The following is a 22015-nucleotide window of genomic DNA, read 5'->3' as shown; positions in this document are numbered from 1 at the left end:
AGATGAATGTGATGCTGAATCAGCAGAAGACTTGGACTCATTGGATTCCAGCTTTGATATCATTGATTTCAATGAAGAGCTTTGTGATTGTAGCAAAGGGCTGGTAGCTCTGAGAGTCCCACTGATGAGGTGTTTGTGTGGAAATCTCTTAGTGGGACCAAAGAGAGAAAAAGCCCTGGTCCTGATGCTGTGGGAGGGAAATGATTGAAGTGTGCTGTGAGGAACTGACTGGGAGATTTTCACACATTTTCCAGTCCTCCTTGGAACAACAGGAAGTTCCCAGCATATGGAAACAAAGGTTAAGTGTCCTATGGCACTCAGTGATGATGGTGCTGTGGCCCCACCACCTCCACCTCTTTGTAAAGGAACTAACTGTAATCTGAAGCTTCAAATGGGACTAAGACTTCCTCCACTAGGTGGCAGTGTCTGATGAGAAAGTGTTAGTGGAGCTGGCCTGGAGTCAGGAACAGGAAGATGCAGGATTTGGGCTGAAATGGGGAAAAGTGGTTCGCACTAGTGCCTTAAAGCAAGAAGGTTGTAGGTTGAAGCTTGTTGGCCTTTCTGTGGAGGTTGGATGTTCTCCCACAGTCCAATGAAATGCTGCTTAGGTTCATTGGTGCTTCTAAATTGGCTGTAGGTGTGGATGTGAGAGAGTGCTTCTCTGTCTCTCTCTGTTGGCCCTGTGATGGACTGCTCACCTGTGCAGGTGGACCACGCCTCTTGCCCTATGACAGCTAGGGCACAGGCTGCAGCCCTGTGAGCCTAAGCTGAATAAACAGTTAGCAAAAATGATCCATAGATGGCCTGAAATCCCCCAGTTAGCAGTTTGGTAGATAGCTATGACATGCTAATCCCATCCAGCAGCTGTATTCTACCTGTAAGCTGATCCCTGCTGAGCCAAAGCACTTTTTCATATACAAATTACAACCTTTAATAGAAACCTATTGGTCAGCATCTTATTAGCCTGCTGTTAGCTTCATTCCACAGAAAACTGAGAGAAACTAACAGAGTTGATAAAGAATAAAGAGAAATGTGCTGATTTAAAGCCTTTGAAGTGCTTCAGATGATCTCTGTCCACTTCTGTCCACTCATTCATTCATGTAAGCTTTCTAATGCAGCTTTGATCTTCACAGTCTGCTTCATGAAACTCATTCTAACCCTGAATGTCAGAGTGTTCCTCCTTCTCTTTCCCATCATTCATGCTGGCAGTGGAGGAGATTTGGATGTTGGACTGTGTTTTGGATGATGTGTGTATGTTTGTGTTGGACTGCTGTCTGTAAAGCAAACGCACATTTTGCTTTGGATTTCAGTGTCAGACAGACTTTAAGGTGGAATGAAGAGTTGGAGAGTTTCACAGTGAATTATCCAGTGGAGGATTTTTCTTCTTCTTTGAAGGTTTGAAATGTGAACATTGTTCTGCTGCAGTCAATGGACTAAACCAGAGAAGAAGAAAACAGACTTTACCATGAAGATCCTCAGTGTGGATCAGTATAATATCAGCCTGATGTCTGCAGTTTAGTGTCAGCACAACTTTCACATCATATTCATCTCAGCACAACTAAAACATGCTGACTGACCTCAGAGTTTCAAGTCCACATCCTGGACTCTCCAGGAAACCACACAGATGCTTCACTCCTGAATCCTGCAGCTTGTTGTTCCAGCTCAGGTCCAGCTCTCTCAGATGGGAGGGGTTGAACTTCAGTGCTGCTGCCAGATAATCACAGCTGATCTCTGACAAACCACAGTCCCTCAATCTGTATAAAGAATGAAAGATGTAAGTTTATTAGACAAAGTGTGAGCTTGAAATCATTCAGTGTTTCATCATCTGTTCAGAGCTGAAGAAGGTTCAGAATGTAGAAGTTTAGAAAATGGAAACTCCAAACAGCTGAAGCCAACAGGAAGCAGCTTCAAACAAACACAACAAGAGAAAAAACTCTGAATGTTTCACATTAAAGTCGTACATTTCTCATAAAAACAGGACAAAGACTTGAAAAAGTCGTGTTTTTCCTTCCAGGAACCACAAGGCTTCACTTTTAAAGGTGAAGTGTGAAAGAAATGGACATATTTGAAGTCCAACACCTTTTTCCAGTCACATTATTAAAGCAGACAAACTACAAGCTCATTTTCATTCCAACAAGTCATCTTCTGACCTGGACTAACAACACTGGTCTCTATGTGCAGCTGGCTGTGAGACCAGTGCTCAGGGAGCGTCTACAAAGTGCAACACTGAAAGAACATCACACACTAGCTGTGTCCCAAAACGTCGGCTGCATCCTTCGGAGGACCCGGTATTCACGGTCTACGTGGGCCGGGTCCTTCAAAGACCGAAAAGGCTGGAAGTGCGAGGCTGTGAAATGGGACGGTCTAGCCTTCAGATTTGCGTCACCGCTGTGTCGGTGGAGTTTAATAAACTCGGCCGTCTGCTCCTTGCTATCTAAAATATAACAGGACACTGGCGTAAACTCTCGACCGTCTCACACTTCTGTTTAATCAGTTTCCTGTTTAACGTTTATTCAGCTGTGTGAAAATCCCGGAGGAACTTTGATCTCAGCCAAACCGATTTACTCCGGAACAAATACAACACAGAAAAAAGGCAAACAATTACATTTTTAAGTTATCTGAGTGACTTATATATCATGTTTAACCTGAGTAGTGAAAGAGCGGGGTCTGAAAACGATGAAGCCGGGCGTCCGCTGCTCTCGCCGGCTGGAGTGACCATTGAACCCCCCGGCTTGCTAGCGAGCGGGTGGGGAACAGACGTCTCCGAAAACGTCGGCACACTTTTGCAAATATGTGATGTCTTGATAAACCAAGCAGATATTTGAAGTTTACACAGCTACTTTCTTGCCTGAAAATATGTTAAAAGTTTATTTTGTGACCCAGAAAGATTAATAAGAGTAATTTGAAAACTTAGTAGCTGCCGCCATTGTTGGCAGCTGAAATTTGGCTGGGATATGAATTCTGGGATATGGTGGGCCACGAAGGACACACCCGACGAATCCTTCAAATTCGGGGAAATGAAGGACGCATTTGTCGGGCACATTTGAAGGAGTCGACAAATACGGACAGCCTTCATCGCCTGGCTGTGACGTAATCGGCCTTCAAATGCAGCCTCTGGAGGATGCAGCCGACGTTTTGGGACACAGCTACTAATTTGCTTCCATCATCCAACCTGAAGAGGAAACAGAGACGCCTCCCCTTCAAAGTAAAAGCTGCTCCTTTTGGACACAGTATCAAAGAAAGTCTACAGTATAACATAGAAAAGACAGAACAAAGTTTTGGTTGTTTTTAAATTGTGCAGAAATGAAACTACACTAAGCTCAATTATGTGACAGACATTTCATCCCATGTCAGTTTGGCCTCATCCTGGGCCGGATTATCCAGCACACACTCTGACCACAGGTCCATGTTGAGCAGGATGAGCTGCTGGCTAATCTGGAGGCTGTAGCAGCAGCTCACAGTCACAGTGGGTTTCCACTCATGAAAAAGCTCTGGCTGCTTCATTTCTCATCTCATATCAGAGACTTTAATGCTTCACTGAAGCTGTACTGTGATGCTTCCATATCCCAGTGAGGCCTCCATAATGATTTCAGCTGTTCTGTACACACACTGTGTGCCCTGTATGGCTCAAAGTCTCTGCAGCCTGTTTTTATCTGCTATCATCAGATCTTCATCATCCTCATTCACATCCCTCACACACTCTACAGCCTCATCAGCACTGACTTCATCTTCACTGACTGATGGAGCACAACATGAACCTGTGGAGGCTGAAACACTGTCCTGTCAAACATCTCCCCGTCACCACTCCACTTCTGTCAGCCTTTAAATGAACCCTGCTCAAGTCTGTCACTTCTGTTTGGAGCCAAACGAGGTTAAAGATTACGCCACTACATTCTTGTCTAGAAAATATTAAAGTGTATTTGGTGACACACAAAAAAGGGTAAAAGTATAGTTTGGGTCCACACATGTCCAAACCCTGGTGTGTAGGCCTACTTAGTATTGAGAAAAGCCCACTAAAAGAACGCCCACCAGACCAAAGCAATGGTTTTGACTTGATCAGCATTAACCCCGCCCCCTGACTTTGATGGGTGAAGCTGACAAATAAAATGTATTTATGAACAGCGATGCAGGGCCAGGAGTAGCAACGTGAATTAAATAAATACATCATTAAATAATTCATTAAATGTGTCAGTAAAATAATTAAAATAGAAAACAAACCAACAAAATATGTAATTAACTAATTTGAATTGTACATAAATACTTAATGAATTATTTTAAATGAAATTAACCGATAATTCATTGTGATTTTGTTTTGTGTTTTGATGAGCTAATAATCAGCTCTCTTTTTCTCATTGTTGTTCTAAGCCGCTTATCCAAAGGTAAGGCACTACCTGTTGAATTATTTCCAAAGTGTGCCAAATTGGACATTACAAATTAAAGTCTACTCACTGAAATTACTGGGGAATGTCTGCTTTGATTTTGATGAGAATCTCATGACAGTACTGAGGATTTAATGCAGTTGGACTGCTAAAAATGATTGAATGCGGTTGGACCGCTAAAGGATTTAATACGGTTGGACCGTGGAAAGCAGCTGGACTGCTGAGTGATTTTAGTATATTAGGGAATTTGGTTATTGTTTGGGGTGGAGCCCGTATTGGTTATAAGGTTGGACCTGCTTCAGTCTTACACTTTTTTGGCTGTTTTACTGTTGTTCCAAAGTATTATAAATTATTCAAGAACGTCAGTTGGACTGATAGGAAGCGCAGTGCTCAGAGGTAACGCTTGCCAATGCCAAGGACGCTTAGGCATTGTCCTCGAAGAGGGATAGTCAGTTGGTCACTGTGGAGCTTGGGGCACTCCAGAATAACTAGGAGTTAGAGTCTCCTTACCGTTTGGAACGGTAGTCTGCGCTTTTTTGGCCAGCAGAAGTTGGACTTCGGGCGTGTAACTTTAACTTAAAACTTCGGGGTAAGCCTTGGCTGTGAAATGCCAAAAATAGAGCTTCAGGCAAAGTTTGGGTTTGTTGACGCTTTTAAATTGAGTTAGGGATTTTAGAGATGAGGCCAGAAACTGTTGGACAGATACTGGTTAATTGATCACAAAAAAGTTGGACTTTATCGGTTGGACCGTTAACTTAAATTTGTCGAAATTGTTTAGGCGCTAAAGCTGACAGATGTGACAGTGGTTGTAAATATAAGACGTCTTTGTAATATAAAATAAGAGATCTCTGTGTGAAAGGAGTCTGAGGCAGTGCTGGAGCTATTTTTAGACTGTGTGTGTGTGAGTGTGAAAATGCAAATTAGTCAGCAGTGAACTGTTTAAACCACAGTTGGTTTTACAAATACTGCTGCAAACATTGTTGAGTGTGTGTTTAAGACGCCATTTATGTTCATTAGAGGGCTATAAATAAAGTTTTGAGTTGCCGTAGTGAATGTATAGTAATTGACTGAGTTTTGATATATAAATATAGTGAGTGCACTGTATATATTTAAGACTAACATATTACTTTTAGGAGTAACCTCTCATCAGCAATAAATGCTGGTGTGTTTTATTTTTTCTATTCTATGTGTGTGCTGTGAGAATTAATAGAGGTTTCAATTGTTTTCTTTGACTTGCTCTTTCTGATTATGAAAGGCATGTCTGAAATACTCTTAGGAAAGCGTGTTGTGAGTATATTCCTCAACTCTTGTCACAGTTTAAGTGTGTGAATGCTGTGAGTAGCAGGCTTTGAGTGATTGGGTGTGATTTGTACAAATAAATAAATAATAATAACACTATGAAAGTTGATAGTAGAGTGAGTGCAGAAGTGGAAGTGTGAGAGAAAAGGCGGTGTGTGTGTGAGACGATCTGACAAACGCAAAGAATTTAGTATATTTAGAAGTGTGTGCGTGAAATAAGGGTGAATTGTTTTAGATCAAGACTTAGTAAAACAAGAGTTTTATTAGCCTGTAAAAAAAACAAAACAGGAGAGATAGAAACAGAAAATATGGTTCTGAGCAGCTGCAAGGTTGACAGGAAATGGTGTGTGTGACAGGAACTTTGCATGCCCATAAAAGGAACTGACTGTGACAAGTGAGCACACAGAGAGAGAAACATACGAGGTAAACTCCAGGCAGATGAAGCAAATGGAGGTTTTAAGAAAAGAAATGAAAAGGATATTAATTGTATGCTTTAGTGTGTCAATACAGGTGGACTTCTTTCAACCTAGAATCTTGAGTACAAAACCATTGATTAACAGAATTGGGAGGAAAACATTTGGCTTAAAATTTTACAGCTTGACCTCCCACTTGTCCCGATCCTGAGAAGAAGCTCATAGGACAGTTAATCTCCTGATGAAGACCGACAGAACATCGTGGACTTCAAGAATTAACAGCAGGCAAAAGACAGTGCAACTGAAACTACACTGACGATACCAGCAGCAGCATGGAAGAAAAGCACGTGATGGAAAATGCACGGTGAACTGCAGGCTGGTAAGAACAGTGTGACATAACTGTTTAAAGACACTGAATGGGATATTTTGCCAGGCTGGGATTTAATCTAAAAGGAAAATACTGAAAAGAGCAACGGAAACAGAGAAGAAACAGACTGTGTTTGCTGGGGATCACAAGACAACAAAGGACACTAAGAGAAGGGCACAGGGGCCAGTGGGAAGGTGAAGCCCAGACGAGTTCGACTGCGAGAATAGAGGGTACAATTGGGTTGAAATTGAAGCCGGAACTCAGGATGGTTTAGGGATGTCCACGTCACAAACAAAGAGGTAAACAAAAAGAAGGTAAAATAAAGAGAGAAAATAACTGACAATTACATTAATGAATAGAAGACACACATACAGATATTACATAGATTTATTTTTAGGATAAAGGGGAGAGCTTATACGTAGAAATGACTTTTTATACATATTGCATTTTGTGCCTTTAAGGGAGTTGTGGCTCAATTCGTCTCTTGAGGGTCACGAGCCTTTGGCTAGCGCTATGATTAGCCAATCTACTGTGAGGATGATATGAGTTATTGAAGGATTGCACACGCTTACAGACATATAGAGTCCATAAACACACATGACAGTATTGATTCCAGGCAAAAGGCCTCAAATTAATTTAGCGTTTAACTGAACTTGAGCTGGCCCTGTAATAAGTGACAGAAAAGAGGAACTGAATAGGAGTTTCTTGCTTTAGAGAAGGACCAAAGGAAGGAAAGCATATATTTTGGTTAAGTCTGATAAACTAGAATGAGAAGGTATTGTTACATCAAAGGAGCAAGATGAAATAAAAAGGCTGTACCAAAAACAGGCTATAACATAGGAAATGTGAGTTTTAAAATGAAGTTAGTGTTAACACACAGGAGTTGTTTCAAGGCAGCGTTTAGCTGTGATAAAATGTATGCAGGAGTAATTGCTTATATGCTTAAACTTAATTGATTAAAGTGGTTGTTTTTTTTTTTGGATCTTTTAGTAGAATAGGCGCTTATAATGATTTTCTTGTGAAAGGAGATTCTAGGTCAGAGTGGAGGCCTTGCAGCAGCGAGACTTCTGTGTACAGGATGTTGATGATTAGATAAGGCAAGCGACAGGAAACGCATGCAGGGACGTGAAAGCAGCGTTTTAAGAGTTTTAAAATGATGAGTAATGTTGAAGAATATATATAAATACAAGTCAATAAGTCAAGAAGATAATTAGGATCAGGCTTTTGATTAAAGAGTCCCAAAGATGATAAGTTAGGGAGGTGCAGGAAAAGGTGTTTGGTTTGCTTTACACAAGATCTCGGCAACCACAGGGGGGTGAGGATCCTGGAGGCCCGAGGCATGATGGACCACAAGAGAGGGACGCAGAAAAAACCTAATCTTACGCATGGAGTGTTCTCGAGGGGGAGCTGGTGTTTATTACTGGACCACTTAGATGACATGAGGTTGTCTGATTTGCTGAGCCAGAGGACGGCTAGAGAGGGTCAGAGCGGGAGTGGTGACCCCGATGTCCATGATGCCATGGATGGACATGGAAGCAGCTGAGTGGGCCGAGGAGTGACCCAACACAATGTATTGTGACCTCTGGTGTTCCAGAGGTCGAGAGAGGGAGTATTGAGATTGGAGAGATATTTTGCTGCTATTGTTAATAATCATCATCATTACCATTGCATTAATAATATAATCTACAAAATTGATATTGCATTCAGATGTTTAAACAGTGTGTGTCTTTCAGAAAGACTAAGTTGCAGGCTGACAGGAAGTTGCAGGTTTGAAGAGTGTGCCTTTTGCAGAACTGAAACCGAAAGCAGAGTCTAAGTGCAGGTTATTTTGAGGAGCCTTTAAGGACGAGGCACACACTTAGTTAAAGAGAATCATTTATAGGTGGAAGTTTAATCATGTTTTGCTCGGGGTTGCAAAAGAGCAGTTTGTCGCAGAACTGCTGCTGATGTGTCAAGATGATAAGCGAGCATCCGGCAGTGACAGGAAGTACCTGCCATGAAGATAGGAGATAATGTTCTTTTAAACTGTGTTAAAAGTCATTGTGGTTTTGATTTGACGTATGCATATATTCTGTTTGTGACGTATGAGGGGGCGTCATTAAATTCAAGCCCTGATGGTATAAAATATCTGTTTATGCTTTGATTAAGTCGGAGATCAGCCCGGTCTGCGAACGGAGCTGGTCTTCCCACGCGTGTATTTCATTAAACTCAATTGTTTGACCAAGTTCTGGACCATGGTTGTTTGTACTCTCCTTCCCCAATATTTGAACCTTAACATTAGTTTACTCAAAATAATTTTAAGACATCAATATTAAAGGTTAAGTTATGATAATGAATACATGCAACTATAACTGATGACATAAGAATTTGGATATTTTAAGCTAAAGCGAAGGTGCTGACTCACTTGGCATGTTACTCTCAAATCCTCCCTAATAACAATAACATAATTACACTTTAGCCACAAGAGGGCAGCAGCATTAATACAAGTCACGTGTATATAAAGGTACAGTGATTATATTACAGTGATTTTGACAAAAACAAAACAGAAGTTCATGGCAGTGTGTTTTTCATAACATACCAACCAAATTAAATAATAAAAACTTTATAACTTACAGAGCTTTTTTAGAGGCTTTGACCACTGGCAGCAGCCTCAGAAGAGCCTCCTCTGAAGCAAAGTATTTCTTCAGGTCAAACACGTCCAGATCTTTTTCTGATGACAGTAAGATGAAGACCAGAGCTGACCACTGAGCAGGAGACAATTTATCTGTGGAGAGACGTCCTGAACTCAGGGACTGTTGGATCTCCTCCACTAGAGAACGATCATTCAGTTCATTCAGACAGTGAAACAGATTGATGCTTTTCTCTGCAGACAGATTCTCACTGAGCTTCTTCTTGATGTACTGAACTGCTTCTTGATTGCTCTTTGAGCTACTTCCTGTTTGTGTCATGAGGCCTTGCAAACGAGTTTGATTAGTCTTCAGACCCAAGAGAAAACGAAGGAACAAGTCCAGGTGTCCATTGGGGCTCTGTAAGGCCTTGTCCACAGCACACTGGTAGAAGTATTTCTCTGTCTGAGAGCTTGTTTGTTGCTCTTCCAGCAGATTGAGTCCAGAGTTGATGAAGGTCAGGTGGACATGAAGAGCAGCCAGAAACTCCTGAACACTGAGATGAACAAAGCAGAACACCTTGTTCTGGTACAGTTGTTTCTCCTCTTTAAAGATCTGTGTGAACACTCCTGAGTACACTGAGGCTGCTCTGATATCGATGCCACACTCTGTCAGGTCTGGTTCATAGAAGATCAGGTTTCCTTTCTGCAGCTGATCAAAAGCCAGTTTTCCCAGTGACTCAATCATCTTCCTGCTCTCTGGACTCCAGTGTGGATCTGTCTCAGCTCCTCCATCATATTTGATCCTCTTCACTTTGGCCTGAACCACCAGGAAGTGGATGTACATCTCAGTCAGGGTGTTGGGGAGCTCTCCTCCCTCTCTGGTTTCCAGCACATCCTCCAGAACTGTAGCAGTGATCCAGCAGAAGACTGGGATGTGACACATGATGTGGAGGCTTCGAGCTTTCTTGATGTGGGAGATGATCCTGCTGGCCTGCTCCTCATCTCTGAATCTCTTCCTGAAGTACTCCTCCTTCTGTGGGTCAGTGAACCCTCTGACCTCTGTCACCATGTCGACACACTGAGGAGGGATCTGATTGGCTGCTGCAGGTCGTGTTGTTATCCAAAGGCGAGCAGAAGGGAGCAGGTTCCCTCTGATGAGGTTTGTCAGCAGCTCATCCAATGAGGTGGACTTTCTGGTTTCAGTCAGGATTTTAGTTTTGTTGAAGTCCAAATTAAGTCGACACTCATCCAGACCATCAAGTATGAACACAACCTGGAAGTCTTCAAGCCTGCAGATTCCTGATTCGTTAGTTTGATTAAAGAAGTGATGAACAAGTTCCACCAAGCTGAACTTTTCCTCTTTCAGCACATTCAGCTCTCTGAAAGTGAATGGAAATATGAACTGGATGTCCTGGTTGGCTTTGTCTTCAGCCCAGTCCAGGCTGTATTTCTGTGTTAAGACTGTTTTCCCAATGCCAGCCACTCCCTTTGTCAGCACTGTTCTGATTGGTTCGTCTCTTCCAGGTGAGGCTTTAAAGATGTCTTCTTGTCTGATTGTTGTTTCTGGTCTGTCTGGTTTCCTGGATGCTGTTTCAATCTGTCTGACCTCATGTTCCTCATTGACCTCTGCAGTCCCTCCCTCTGTGATGTAGAGCTCTGTGTAGATCTGATTCAGGAGGGTTGGGCTTCCTGCTTTAGCGATGCCCTCAAACACACACTGGAACTTCTTCTTCAGTTGGGCTTTAAGTTCTCGTTTACAGAGTGGAGCAAATATTTCTGAAGGTAAGAAATTCAGAAACAAATATTATATAATAAATATCATAGCCTTTCAGTACCCTGAAAGGATGAATGTCTATTGGTCCATTTCTTGAGCTATTAGGAAAGATCAATATTCAGTCTTTAGAGAAATTCTCTTACTGCTCTGCAGATGGTCAGCCATCTCATGCTGCTTAAGTCTCCTCAAGAAGTGGAGTGTGATCTTCAGAAATGCTTCTCTGCAGCTCTTTCTTTCATCTTCATCCTCTCCTTCAAACATCTCCTCATCCTCCATCTGGCTCTTTAAAGTTTCTGGGTGATCTGGACTCAGAAGCTTCTGGATCTTCTTCAGCTCGTTCTTCACAAACATGGTGATGTTGTCCTCCAGCCGCTGGAAAAGAAAACTATATGAATTACCCAGTGGTAAATGGACTGGTTCTTATATAGCTCTCTTTGATACTCTGTGCACACAAAGCATTTTATACAACATGCCTCATTCAACCAAGCACATTGTTCTATGCTTAAATACTTTCTTTCACACTCTGATGGATGCATCAGAGGGCAGCTTGGGTTTAGTACGTTACCCAGTACATTTGCCAGCCAGGGTTTGATTCACAAACCTAACTAGTAGCTGACCTGCTCCCCTCCTGAGCTACAGTCACCCCAATCTGACTGAAATCATGGAGCCCAAACTCTGACTTATGTTGGACACACTGACAATCCTCTGGTCCACAAAGTGCAGCATAGAGGTGACTGAAAAGAACAAATGTAAACGTAGTACTACAAACCATAACCACAGAGTCCAGGTGTGTTTGATGCTGCTGTGCAGACTGACCAGTGGAAACCTCTGCTCTCTGCTGGTCCACTCTGTGGAGGAGTAATGTATAATTAGCTCATGTTATGTCTGTCCACACACAGACACAAGCTAAAGGTCCATGAAGTGATGTTTGGATGGGTTCAGTCAATCAGATGACTGTCATGGTGGAGCTTTGCTAGTCCTGGTGATCCCACTGAGAATTAACAACTCAGTTTCCAGATGTCTGTAGTTTTCTGCTCAGTTTCTTTAGTCCCAACAGCTCTTACCATCTCCTGCATAAAGCTTTCCCTCCATGCTCAGATGCCCTGGAACAAGGTGCTCTCTTTATATCAGTGACTGGTTTAAAGGGACAACTTGCAGTGCTCGCCAAACTTTGTGTCAGCAAAAGTAGTTCTAATGTTTCTTACATTTATTACATTTTTACACACACAAATCAATGAACGCAAAAACATGAACTTTCCAGATATTTTGTTTCACAATGTTACAAAACTCAGTTCACAACTACACAGTCAGATTTACAAGTAAAAAATATTTATGACCACAGTTTGAGCCGATGTATGTCCCGAGTCTGTGGACTCAGTGGTTTTGTTTTGATTGTTATTGTCTTTTGTTACAATTTCATTCTGATTAAGGTTTTCTAGTTCTGAGGTTTTGGTTTCTGTGTTCCCTCTGTACTGTGTTAGTATTGTGTCTCTGTGTTCACTTCCTGTTTTATTTTGACAGTGCCATGTCCTACGTTAGTGTGTCTACTTTTGCTTCCCCTTGTCTGGTTATGTCCAATGAATCCTGCTGTGTCTCCCTTTTCTCATTCCCTGATGGCTCTTTTGTGTATATGAGCTCTTTGTTTTCTCCTGCTTGTTGCTGGTTCGTCTGTGTTGTCTCCCCGTGTCTCCGTTTAAGGTTTCAGGTTAGTTTTGTAGTTTTTTCAGTAGAGGTTATCTTAGCTTCTGCACAGGCCATCTCCACTGCACTTCACCGTTTCAATAAAGCTCACTCACTTCACAGCAGTGTCGGCATTTTGGGTCCTTTATTAAATTCAACATGGCTCGCCCCGCTAGCCGTGACATAAGATGTGAAAACAATATCCAAAAAACACGAGAGACAAACAGGAAATAGTTTTAAGGTGCAGGGCCAACAAACTGAGTCTAGCCATGAACTCAGAGTTGATTGAATTAGCATTTTGAATTGGCTGATCTGAGTTACTTCAATCAAGTCTATGTTCACTTTGAGTTAAGATTATACGTGATTGATGGAAAAGAAAAAAGCCGTCATCAGCAACTGATTCTGATTTAGCAGGTTTTCAAATCTAAACGGTACCCATCCCTAGCTGGCTGTAGTTAAACCTTTACTTAAAAAGCATCCCTAGACCCAGCCGTACGGCTTATCTACTGAGCAGCGCAGTGTCAGAGTGAACAACACAGGAAAATGATCAGAGATGCCCAACTCAGATATTTCAGTGACGCACACATCCCGCCCGTGGAAAAGCTCCAAGTCTAGTGTGTGACCTTTTTCATGTGTGGGACCAGTAACCCACTGGGTCAAGTTAAAAGAGTCAATAATATTTAAAAAGTCCTTGACCAGAAGTTTAAAGTCACAGCAGACATGGATGTTAAAATCACCAAGGCAGCATCATCAGAAGACATAGCACACCCAGCTCTATCTGTCCATGAAGCCAGATAACACACACCAATGAGTTAAACTGCAGGAATGTCTTAAAGACATAAAGACCTGGATGGCCGCTAACTTTCTGCTTCTTCATTCAGATCAAACTGAGGTTATTGTACTCGGCCCTGAAAAGCTTAGAAATATGGTATCTAACCAAATTCTTACTCTGGATGGCATTACCTTGGCCTCCAGTAACACTGTGAGGAACCTTGGAGTCATTTTTGACCAGGACATGTCCTTCAACGCACATATTAAACAAATATGTAAGACTGCGTTCTTCCATTTGTGCAACATCTCTAAAATTAGAAATATCCTGTCTCAGAGTGACGCTGAAAAACTAGTTCATGCATTTATTACTTCCAGGCTGGACGACTGTAATTCATTATTATCAGGATGTCCAAAAAACTCACTGAAAAGCCTTCAGCTAATCCAAAATGCTGCAGCAAGAGTGCTGACAGGGACTAGAAAGAGAGAGCAGATTTCTCCTGTTTTGGCTTCCCTTCATTGGCTTCCTGTTAAATCCAGAATTCAAAATCCTGCTCCTCACATACAAGGTCTTAAATAATCAGGCCCCATCTTATCTTAATGACCTTGTAGTACCATATCACCCTATTAGAGCACTTCGCTCTCGCTCTGCAGGCCTACTTGTTGTTCCTAGAGTATTTAAAAGTAGAATGGGAGGCAGAGCCTTCAGTTTTCAGGCCCCTCTTCTGTGGAACCAGCTTCCAGTTTGGATTCAGGAGACAGACACTATCTCTACTTTCAAGATTAGGCTTCAAACTTTCTTCTTACTTAACGATTAAGTCCCTGTATTCCACCGTTATATGGAAATCAGCCATTATAACTTGTGTCAAATCTACTTGTACCTCACAGTTTTCTAAGTGCACAGAGAGCAGTAAACCTCAGAGCAGCAGCACATCAGACTGTGCAAAAAATCTAGAAGAGAAAATATTTCGACCCATTTCTAAATGATTCTTGTGACCATGCTGCACCACAACACCTGATCTCTGGTTTCCTCACCTCTTCAATCCCACTTTAATACTTGACTAAACTCATTTTCCTGTTTAGGTGTTGAGGCAAAGCCGCCCATCTACAATGCAGGCAACAGCAAACGGAGCTATTTTTGATTCCCTTTGGGTTTTTTCTACTTTTGTGCTACAAAATGTTCAAGCTGATTAAATTCATTAGAATAAAAGTTCAGATAATTTTCTCATATTAATGTTGGAGGTAGAAATTCAGGTAACTTTGCTCAAAAACTGGCAGAAATTTCCTTCAAAGATGGCGTTTTTACTTTAATACTGTGAGTACATTTCAGAGCCTGGACTCTTTTACCTTTACTTGAGTAAAGAAGTTGAATCAGTATTTCAGCTTTAAGAGGGTATTTTAACACAAACATCAGTCCTTCTACTTAAGTATGTTTGACACTTTGTTTAATCATCATTTTTAATGATCAAATATAATTATGTTTGTTATTTGTGGATTTTAAATGTCCTTGACAGAGACAGATGATGATCATTATCCTGCACTGTGGTCTCAGGTTTGGTCGAGCTAGCACAAAGAATGGCTATGTTGAACTTCCTCCTGGGATCTACACTAAGAAGTGAGTCCAACATTAGCAGGGTCTCTTTCCTTTATCTGATTCACTTTAGCATTCACAGTCACGTGAAGCTTGTTATTAACTCGATAAGTCAACCCAGGGTTTCAGCTGAGCGCTCACATGAAACACATGGTGTTGGCAGCATCTGATCAATCATATTCATGGAGACGTGTATCAGCAACAGAGCAGCTGAGTTTGTAGAAGGACGTCAAACTAAACCACAGGAACAATATGAGGAGATTACACACATAATAAAATACTAGCAGTAACACAGCTGCTGCAGACAAATCAGTCGTGTGATCGTGTGTGAGAGGAGAAGGACTGTAAAGGAGTTTGGTGTTAAAAGCTCTGTATGAATGTGGGAGACTTTGAAGGGCTTTAAAAAGGCCAATATAAAATAAAAGGCAGCAAAATTGCTGAGTGTGAAAGTCACCAGACTTATCAGACCTCTGTGATTAAGACCTGTAAGAACACCTGTTTGTACTTGTTGGCATTATATCAAACACACACGTATATTAAGCCTTTGTTTGAACTCTGGTTGAATTTGTTACTTTCAGACTGTGAAACATCACAGAGGCTGCAGCTGCAGATCTTTTATTCACCTGGAAATTTACTTTAAATGTTAGATGGAAAATGTGTTGCTCAGTTTAACCAAAGTAAGAACAAGAATCCATAAACCTTCATAAAGACAAACATCTCCCATAACATTGAGCTGCTGAAGTGTCACTGAAGGGAAAAACTATTTGTCCTCCTCCATCCAGCAACACCTGAAACACCTGAGTGGAAGCTCCTCCCTACACTGTGTTTGAAGCAAAGCACAAAGGAGACACCTGCTGGAGCAGCTGGAGTCCTACAGACACTCAGCCTCTTCACTACACAAACACCTCCTACAACATCCACTCTTTCCACTCTGACTGCTGTGTTTGTGGAAACACTCCAACACACACCGCTTCACATACCAACATAGAAATGTGTGAAAAAGAGCTGAGCTGATATTAAACATGAGGATTTATTCAGAAATACAGAGTCAGGAACAACATCTAGACACACATTACCTCTCAGCAGCAGAAGAACAGCCTTTAAAGTTTATAACAGCATCCTTCGACCTGTTGCTCTTTAAGGAAACACAGCTGGGTTCAGGTCCAGGAGATTCTGGCCTCTTATTGATCCTAAGAGAAAAACAATAAATGTCACAGCTTCATGAGACAGGAAGGAAAAACTGGAAATATTAAATTAAAGACATGATGAACAATCTCATAAAAATAATGTACTTACTCTTTGTCACATAACAGTCTTTTGTTAAAGTTTACAATAACACCCTTGCTTAGTCTTTGCTCTGTACTGCAGTACTTGCACTGGTTTCACTGGACAAGTCTGCATGTGAATCTACAACTGATCTGACATTGTGGCACAAACACAGTAAACAAACACTACGAGCACCTTGTTTCATGTGCAGTGGCTTTCTTCTCATTCTGTTACTGAACACTGTATGAAAAGCCTCTCGCTGCCAGCATCCTTCCAGCCCCACGACAACAAGACCAACTCACATCTTCACAACACCAAGAATTTTTCCCCTTTTCTTTGGAGAAACTGAGAAGCCAATAGGATTGTAGCTCAAACTTGCCCACAGTCCTGCTTCATCACTGCTCACTCCTACCTGTGTTGGTGCTGAGTGGACAGTCATAGCCTGCTGCTAGCATGAATGCTAAACGTACTGCTGTGGATGATCAGCAGAAAAACATGTGGTCAGTTTGACTGTTTGCTGTATTTAAAGTCTTTTTCTCAGTTCGTCTGTATTCAAAGTGCATTCGGGGCTTTAGCTGACAGCTCTTTGTGCTAACAAACTAAACTCTCTTAGTTTAAGCCAACAGACCAAACACAAAGCCTGCTGCTGCCTCCATGGGTTAGCTTGTGTGACTAGTGTTTACACCAATGAAATCTAAATCACACTACAGGGAGTGCAGAATTATTAGGCAAATGAGTATTTTGTCCACATCATCCTCTTCATGCATGTTGTCTTACTCCAAGCTGTATAGGCTCGAAAGCCTACTACCAATTAAGCATATTAGGCGATGTGCATCTCTGTAATGAGAAGGGGTGTGGTCTAATGACATCAACACCCTATATCAGGTGTGCATAATTATTAGGCAACGTCCTTTCCTTTGGCAAAATGGGTCAAAAGAAGGACTTGACAGGCTCAGAAAAGTCAAAAATAGTGAGATATCTTTCAGAGGGATGCAGCAGTCTCAAAATTGCAAAGCTTCTGAAGCGTGATCATCGAACAATCAAGCGTTTCATTCAAAATAGTCAACAGGGTCGCAAGAAGCGTGTGGAAAAACCAAGGTGCAAAATAACTGCCAATGAACTGAGAAAAGTCAAGCGTGCAGCTGCCAAGATGCCACTTGCCACCAGTTTGGCCATATTTCAGAGCTGCAACATCACTGGAGTGCCCAAAAGCACAAGGTGTGCAATACTCAGAGACATGGCCAAGGTAAGAAAGGCTGAAAGACGACCACCACTGAACAAGACACACAAGCTGAAACGTCCAGACTGGGCCAAGAAATATCTCAAGACTGGTTTTTCTAAGGTTTTATGGACTGATGAAATGAGAGTGAGTCTTGATGGGCCAGATGGATGGGCCCGTGGCTGGATTGGTAAAGGGCAGAGAGCTCCAGTCCGACTCAGACGCCAGCAAGGTGGAGGTGGAGTACTGGTTTGGGCTGGTATCATCAAAGATGAGCTTGTGGGGCCTTTTCGGGTTGAGGATGGAGTCAAGCTCAACTCCCAGTCCTACTGCCAGTTTCTGGAAGACACCTTCTTCAAGCAGTGGTACAGGAAGAAGTCTGCATCCTTCAAGAAAAACATGATTTTCATGCAGGACAATGCTCCATCACACGCGTCCAAGTACTCCACAGCGTGGCTGGCAAGAAAGGGTATAAAAGAAGAAAAACTAATGACATGGCCTCCTTGTTCACCTGATCTGAACCCCATTGAGAACCTGTGGTCCATCATCAAATGTGAGATTTACAAGGAGGGAAAACAGTACACCTCTCTGAACAGTGTCTGGGAGGCTGTGGTTGCTGCTGCACGCAATGTTGATGGTGAACAGATCAAAACACTGACAGAATCCATGGATGGCAGGCTTTTGAGTGTCCTTGCAAAGAAAGGTGGCTATATTGGTCGCTGATTTGTTTTTGTTTTGTTTTTGAATGTCAGAAATGTATATTTGTGAATGTGGAGATGTTATATTGGTTTCACTGGTAAAAATAAATAATTGAAATGGGTATATATTTGTTTTTTGTTAAGTTGCCTAATAATTATGCACAGTAATAGTCACCTGCACACACAGATATCCCCCTAAAATAGCTAAAACTAAAAACAAACTAAAAACTACTTCCAAAAACATTCAGCTTTGACATTAATGAGTTTTTTGGGTTCATTGAGAACATGGTTGTTGTTCAATAATAACATTATTCCTCAAAAATACAACTTGCCTAATAATTCTGCACTCCCTGTAATGTGTCCTCCAAGGTGTTTGGTGGGAGCACTGAGTGAAACATAAGAGCTCTGGTAAAATAACAAACAGGGCTGTGAGAGCAACTGAAGTGATAAAAATACTGTTTAAAGATAAAAAACACTTTGATGTTCTCTCGTCACCTAACAAAGTCCAAACCCTGTGAACTATTTGAGCTTTAATAACTGTGGATTCAGGTATCCTGAACCCATCTTTGGACATTTGTAATTAAATATTTTAAAACTCCATCAGAGACTCGTGATGTGGCTGTTTGGAGAAGGAAAAGAGGGACAAAGTGGAGCGTCGAGCTGAGGCTTCATTCACTGCAAACCTACAGTTATGTTTCCTTATTTCTGCTGTTTGCATGTTCACAGCTGAAATAAAGCTGCCTCTTTGACTTCATCCTGTTGTGTTTGGGTCCAATCCTGCCTGCCACACAGCGCTACAGGACAAAGTCTAATATTTTTATATTTTTAATGAATCTTTGGTCATATTTATCCAGGAAAACACAAACATGTAAAGGAGTCATCACAGTTCTCTGACCTCGTTGGTCCAGGTTCAGCACTGAAGTTTGGAGGATAACCTTTGGACCAGTCACTCCTCACAGACGGACAGCTGGATCCTGCAGACTGTGACCTCTGACCTCTGCAGACACAAACATGTTTTATTCAATGATCAATTCTCTGATGAAGTGATTGAAGCAGCTGTGATCACACAGACTGCAGATAATGCAGCTGTTTCCTGTCAGTAACAGTCCTCTTAGATTAGAGTTCAGCTTTTTACAGGAAAACAAACGTCCCTGAATGCAACAGTGAGACACAGTCTGCCTGTGTGGCTGTGATAGCTGCCGTTAGGAGCGCTCATGTGTTTGCAGTTAGACGAGGAGATGTTACCATCATGGACACGTTAACAAATCCTGCAGCATCACGTGGCACAAACACTTTGTGTTCCTGTCATCTGCAAGCAACAGGAAGTTCATTAATAAAGGCGGGATGGAGACGCGACTGTGATGGTTCTCCTTCATCCAGCTGTTACACACATCTGGGCTCACAGGACGAGCCTTTGTCTAATACAGCAGCTGCTCGGAAGCTGAAGCCCTCAGCTACAAATGCTACAGCTAAGATACCAGAATTACAGCCAGTAGTGATGTGCGATACCACTGATTTCCTTTCCGATCCGATACCAAGTAATATTCAGGGTGGTATCGACGATACTGATCCGATACCGATACTTTGTACAAAACGGATTTTATTTATTGTATCTCAAATTATAGCGTCATAATGATTACAGGACATCAGAATACCTTCTTCTTATCACTTAATAATGCAGAGTTCATCATATAGAAATAAAAAAACTAAAGTTGTGTGCTATTTGAACACCTTGCCTGCCTGGAGGACTAAAGGACTCCGTGAGAGACTCTCGCCCTAGCAGCACCTGTCCCTCTCCTCCTCTTCAGTTCGCCTCAACATACGCTCGTCATATTTTGTGATATGATTTACTCTGAGGTGTTTGACAAGGTTAGTGATGTTGCCACAACCATACATGCCAACCCTCCCGATTTTTCCGGGAGAATCCCACCTTTCTCCAGATTTTCCACCCGGACAACAAAGTTGAAAAACCATATCGCAGAATTCATAGCGCGGCCCAGCCAATTCCAGTTTCCAACAATGACGGCAGCGACTTAGTTTTAATATCACTCTTATTTCTCTTTCTGGGTCGCAAAAAAACTTTTAACATATTTTCAGGTGAGAATGTAGCTGTGTAAACTTCAAATATCTGAGCCGACCGACACATCGTCTTCAAACCCCCGCGGTCTTTCACCACTCGGGTTAAACATGATGTACAAGTCACTTTGATAACTTAAAAATGTTCTTGTTTGGCTTTTTCAGTGTTTTATTTGTTCGTGAGTAAATCGGTTTGGCTGAGATTAAAGTTATTAGATTAGATTAAATTAAACTTTATTATTCCCTCGGGAGGGTTCCTCCGGGGTTTTCACACAGCTGAATAAACGTCAAACAGAAAACTGATTAAACAGAAGAGTTTACGTCAGTGTCCGGTTATATTTTAGATAGCAAGGAGCAGACGGCAGAGTTTCACTCCACCGAGGGAGCTCGTGACGTACTACCCGGCTTTCTTTAGACCGCGAAGGCCGGGTCCTCAGGTGGAAGCAGCCTCTGAATTTGGACACCCCCGCTGTTTCCGGGCCAGCCAATAATAACGGTGACATTTAACGTATTTTATCCGATAAATAAACCCTGTAAAATATATTTATCCGCCCAAACAGCCCTTTTGAATGTCTCCCTAATTCTGAGGTCTCAAGGTTGGCAAGTATGGCCACAACACCTCACTTTTTTTGCCACATTTATTGCAAACCACGGCTCAGCTGTTTGTGGAGGTAAAATACATCCGCACAATTACGCTCAGCCATTGTTGTGAGTGCGCACGCCAAGGGGCTGCGAGACATTTATACAGCCGTATTTCACACATGACTATGAAAGGCGGAAGAGGAAGTAGTTCCTTTGAATGTAGGCAATCCGAATGTTATAGTTTCTTTCCACTGTGTTCCTGTTAATGATAAACTACAAATTTACTCTAAATTACTAAAATATCGATATTTTAATGTGAGAATCGATTCTAGAACATAAATGATTGGTATCGGAGGAATCGATATTTCAGGATCGATCCGCACATCACTAACAGCCAGTCATAAATGCACAAGTCGCTGATTATTGTCTGTGTGGCTTCACAAATGATGAAATCCTTCTGTTATTAGCTGAATCACATGGCGTTAATATCAGCTAACGTACTCTCGAAAGCGCCGATTTGTTGCGAAGCGGGTTTGAGTGCGCATTGTAGCTGGATTACTGATTGGCAGAACTAACTCGACATTTCGAGCTACTTTTCTCAACATTTTCGAGTTATAAGTCGAAATTTCGAGAATGGATCATTTTTTGTGGCGGAAACGGGCTTCCGTAACAGACTGATGGAGGCAGGAGAAGCTGCCTACAGACATCAGTCAGTGGATCCACAGTAACATCGACTCTGAGTTCAGCTGCTGATCATCAACTGTTTCTGTCTCGTTCCCAGACTCTGATCTCACATAAAACGAAGCAGATTTATGCTGAAACTAAGCTGCACACAGCTGATGTTAGCCAGGAAAACAGTACAGACTGCTAACGTTACCTTAACATGGAGACGATCAACTGCACCACAACATTCACGAAAGCGAAAGTAAAAGCGACGGAAGGAAACGCCCAGAGAGGCGTTTGAGGGACGGTCAGAGTCAGGAACCTCAGAAACGCATCAGGCTGGAGTTTAATTCTGTTTTCATCTTTAGAAACATCTGGAAATAGTTATAAAAACGCTGCGTAATAAAGAAAAATAGTGTAGATTAGTTTGAGTTGTGTTTAGCTGAGCTGTGTCTTTAATCTGAAGTTCATTTTGTGGAGGAGCAGCAAGACTTTCAGTGTTACTCTCAGAGAAAGCCTCCCAAATGTCTGTTGTCTTAATAGTGGAATTATCTGGAAAATGAACCAGTTCTTATGAGCTGCTTTTCTGTATGAGCAGTCACAGCATTTTATACAGCGTGCTTCATTCACAC

General features: G+C 41.9%; 2 protein-coding genes across 2 annotated transcripts in view; both read right to left on the bottom strand.

Annotated features, from left to right (window-relative positions):
• Positions 1-21636, bottom strand: part of LOC146716611 (protein NLRC3-like) — a 200365-nt gene extending 178729 nt beyond the window's left edge. The window contains exon 1 of the mRNA XM_085452520.1: positions 21598-21636. The gene's annotated coding sequence lies outside the window, so the exon portion shown is untranslated. The remainder of the gene's footprint in view (positions 1-21597) is intronic.
• On the bottom strand, positions 1559-11207 carry LOC146716612 (protein NLRC3-like). Its single transcript, XM_085452567.1, has 3 exons — positions 10984-11207; positions 9072-10842; positions 1559-1754 (listed from the first exon to the last, which is right to left on the bottom strand). The coding sequence occupies exons 1-3, from the start codon at positions 11189-11191 to the stop codon at positions 1559-1561; spliced, it is 2175 nt and encodes a 724-aa protein (XP_085308693.1). The 5' UTR covers positions 11192-11207.
• Positions 21637-22015: the final 379 nt, after the last annotated feature.

Source organism: Copadichromis virginalis, linkage group LG3 (genome assembly GCF_057382275.1).
Source record: "Copadichromis virginalis isolate Kocher_CV1m ecotype Utaka linkage group LG3, C_Virginalis_male_GT1.1, whole genome shotgun sequence".
NCBI lineage: Eukaryota > Metazoa > Chordata > Actinopteri > Cichliformes > Cichlidae > Copadichromis > Copadichromis virginalis.
The sequence above is the reverse complement of the archived record's forward strand: the minus strand, read 5'-3'. Positions and strand labels throughout refer to the sequence as shown.